This window comes from Austrofundulus limnaeus, unplaced genomic scaffold (assembly GCF_001266775.1).
Source record: "Austrofundulus limnaeus strain Quisiro unplaced genomic scaffold, Austrofundulus_limnaeus-1.0 Scaffold65, whole genome shotgun sequence".
NCBI lineage: Eukaryota > Metazoa > Chordata > Actinopteri > Cyprinodontiformes > Rivulidae > Austrofundulus > Austrofundulus limnaeus.
This window is the reverse complement of record NW_013952467.1, coordinates 740,360-742,773: the sequence shown is the minus strand read 5'-3', so window position 1 is coordinate 742,773 and position 2,414 is coordinate 740,360. Positions and strand designations below refer to the sequence as shown.

Below are 2,414 nucleotides of genomic sequence, written 5' to 3'. Positions count from 1 at the left end.
TCTGTAGTGTGAAGCGCTTTGAGTGTCCTGGATGGATAGAAAGGTGCTATATGAGTACAGTCCATTTACCCACTACAATTTTGAGATGCACCAAGTAGCATGACATTTATTAGGAATAAAGACTTCTGAGTTCCGGTGCATTTCTGCGTGCGGGGGTTACCGATGCGCGGTATCTAGTTTATAATTCATTTGTTTTTTTACTGCCTGAACTGATGATTAAAGATTCACTTCATGTTTACACTTCATGTCTAATCTATTATTTAACACTGATTTTTTTTCTGGAAGGTAAAACCTTCAACAACACCAAGTCCTTGAATTATGCTGCAACTAATGTCATTTCATCTCTGATGTTTGGAAAGAGATTTGATTATAAAGATCAGATCTTCCAAGCTATGGTGGAGAGGGATAGTGAGATTGTTCGTCTGACAGGAACAGCCTCCCTTTGGGTATGAACACTCCAGAGGAGTTTTCCTAGTAATTGTAAGATTTGTTGTTACACATGTTGCTCATAAAGTATTTCACAATTGTATTTAGAAGGGTCTTGGTTATCAAAGGTTTTGGAAGTGTTTGAAAAAGTTAAGGTGAGTTGTTTTTTCGTCTTCTAGATTTACAACTGCTTTCCTTGGCTTGGTCCTGCTTTACAAAACTGGAGGGATTTTATAAAGATTGTGGAGGACAGTAAGATGAATGTGAGGAAGATAATAGCAGATCTGACAGACACTCTGGACCCTGAGGTGTGCAGATGCTTCGTTGATTCATTTCTGATCCGTAAGAAACATCTGGAGGTGAGTTGTCAATCTTCCCTGGCTTTAAATTTAACACAATTTTATTTTTTTAATTTGGTTTTATATATTTTTTGCTCGAGTTCAACAGGATTCTGGAATCAAGAACTCTCACTACCATGATGACAACCTGCTGTACACGGTGTTGAACGTTTTTGAAGCTGGTAATGATACGACTGCGAACACAGTGAAGTGGGGTCTCCTTTACATGGCCAAGTTTCCTCATATTCAAGGTGCAAACATTTCTTCATACCACTGTTTAGATTTTGACACTTGGATCTAATTTTAATTTGTAACCAGATTGTGTTCAGGAGGAGCTGAGCAGGGTGGTTGGAAACCGGCAGGTTCGGGTGGAGGACAGGAAGAACCTGCCGTACACTGATGCTGTGATCCACGAGACACAGAGACTTGCAAACATCTTCCCCATCGGCCTTCCTTATACAATGAGCAATGATGTTACATTTCAGGGCTACTTTGTCAAAAAGGTCACCTGCTAATTTTGACCTTGGGTTTTAGAAAAAGAAAAAAAAATCCATGTCTGAAGATATCAGATTGTTTTCAGCTCTGCTGTTTTTTCTTTTTTTTTTTCTTCCGTGCAGGGAACGACAGTTCTGCCTCTTTTCACTTCTGTCCTGTATGATGAGAGTGAATGGGAGTGCCCACACAGTTTCAACCCTTCTCATTTCCTGGATGAAGAGGGGAAATTCATAAGAAGAGATGCCTTTATGCCATTTTCTACAGGTATTTCTGCCAAACTTTTATTTAATGGAAAATACAATTTATAATGATTTAAAAGAAACCTTTTTTGTCTCTAGTGTTTATTTATTTATGTATTTACAGTCATATGAAAAGGTTTGGACACCCTTGTTAATTTTCCTGATTTACCTTTATAAACCATTGATTGTTTGGATAAAAAATCAGTTAAAAAATATCAGGGGACAAACACAGTGATATTTGAGAAGTGAAATGAAGTTTATATGATTTACAGAAAGTGTGCAATAATTGGTCAAACAAAATTAGGCAGGTGCATAAATTTGGGTACCGTTGCCGTTTTATTGATTTTAAAACCTTTAGAACTAATAATTTTGGAACTTAAATTTGGTTTGGTAAGTTCAGTGACCCTTGACCTCCATACACAGGTGACTCCAATTATGAGAAAGGGCATTTAAGGGAGGCAATTGTAGTTTTTCTCCTCTTTGCATTTTCTCTAAAGAGTCACAGCATGGGAGTCTGAAAACAACTTTCAAATGACAAAGATTGTTCACCGTCATGGTTTAGGGGAAGGAAACAGAAAGCTATCTCAGAGATTTCAGCTTTCAGTCTCCACTGTGAGAAACATTGTGAGAAAATGGAGGACCACAGGCACAGTTCAAGTCGAGGATCGAAGTGGCAGACCAAGAAAAATCTCAAATAATCAGAAGTGAAGGATGTTGAGAACAGTCAGTCAACCCACAGACCAGCACCAAAGACCTACAACATCATCTTGCTGCTGATGGAGTCACTGTGCATCGTTCAACTATTCAGCACACTTTACACAAGGAGATGCTGTATGGGCACATCACAAACAGAGCTGCTTGAGGTATGCTAAGGCACATTTAGACAAGCCAGCTTTATTTTGAAATAAGGTACTGT

General features: G+C 38.4%; 1 protein-coding gene across 4 annotated transcripts in view; it reads left to right on the top strand.

Moving 5' to 3' along the window:
• Positions 1 to 1,514, top strand: part of LOC106518692 (cytochrome P450 2K1) — a 6,405-nt gene extending 4,891 nt beyond the window's left edge. Inside the window, exons 6-9 of one of the 4 annotated variants that reach the window (XR_001310350.1) lie at positions 286 to 446; positions 606 to 785; positions 866 to 1,015; positions 1,083 to 1,118. Coding sequence is in view for 3 of the 4 variants with exons in the window: in XM_014010068.1 (XP_013865522.1) it covers positions 286 to 446; positions 606 to 785; positions 874 to 1,065 (533 nt within the window). In the remaining variant the exon portion in view is untranslated. Of the gene's footprint in view, positions 1 to 285; positions 447 to 605; positions 786 to 865; positions 1,173 to 1,381 lie in introns of those variants that run through there. The other 3 variants (XM_014010070.1, XM_014010071.1, XM_014010068.1) reach the window with 3 other exon arrangements.
• The last annotated feature ends 900 nt before the right edge of the window (positions 1,515 to 2,414 follow it).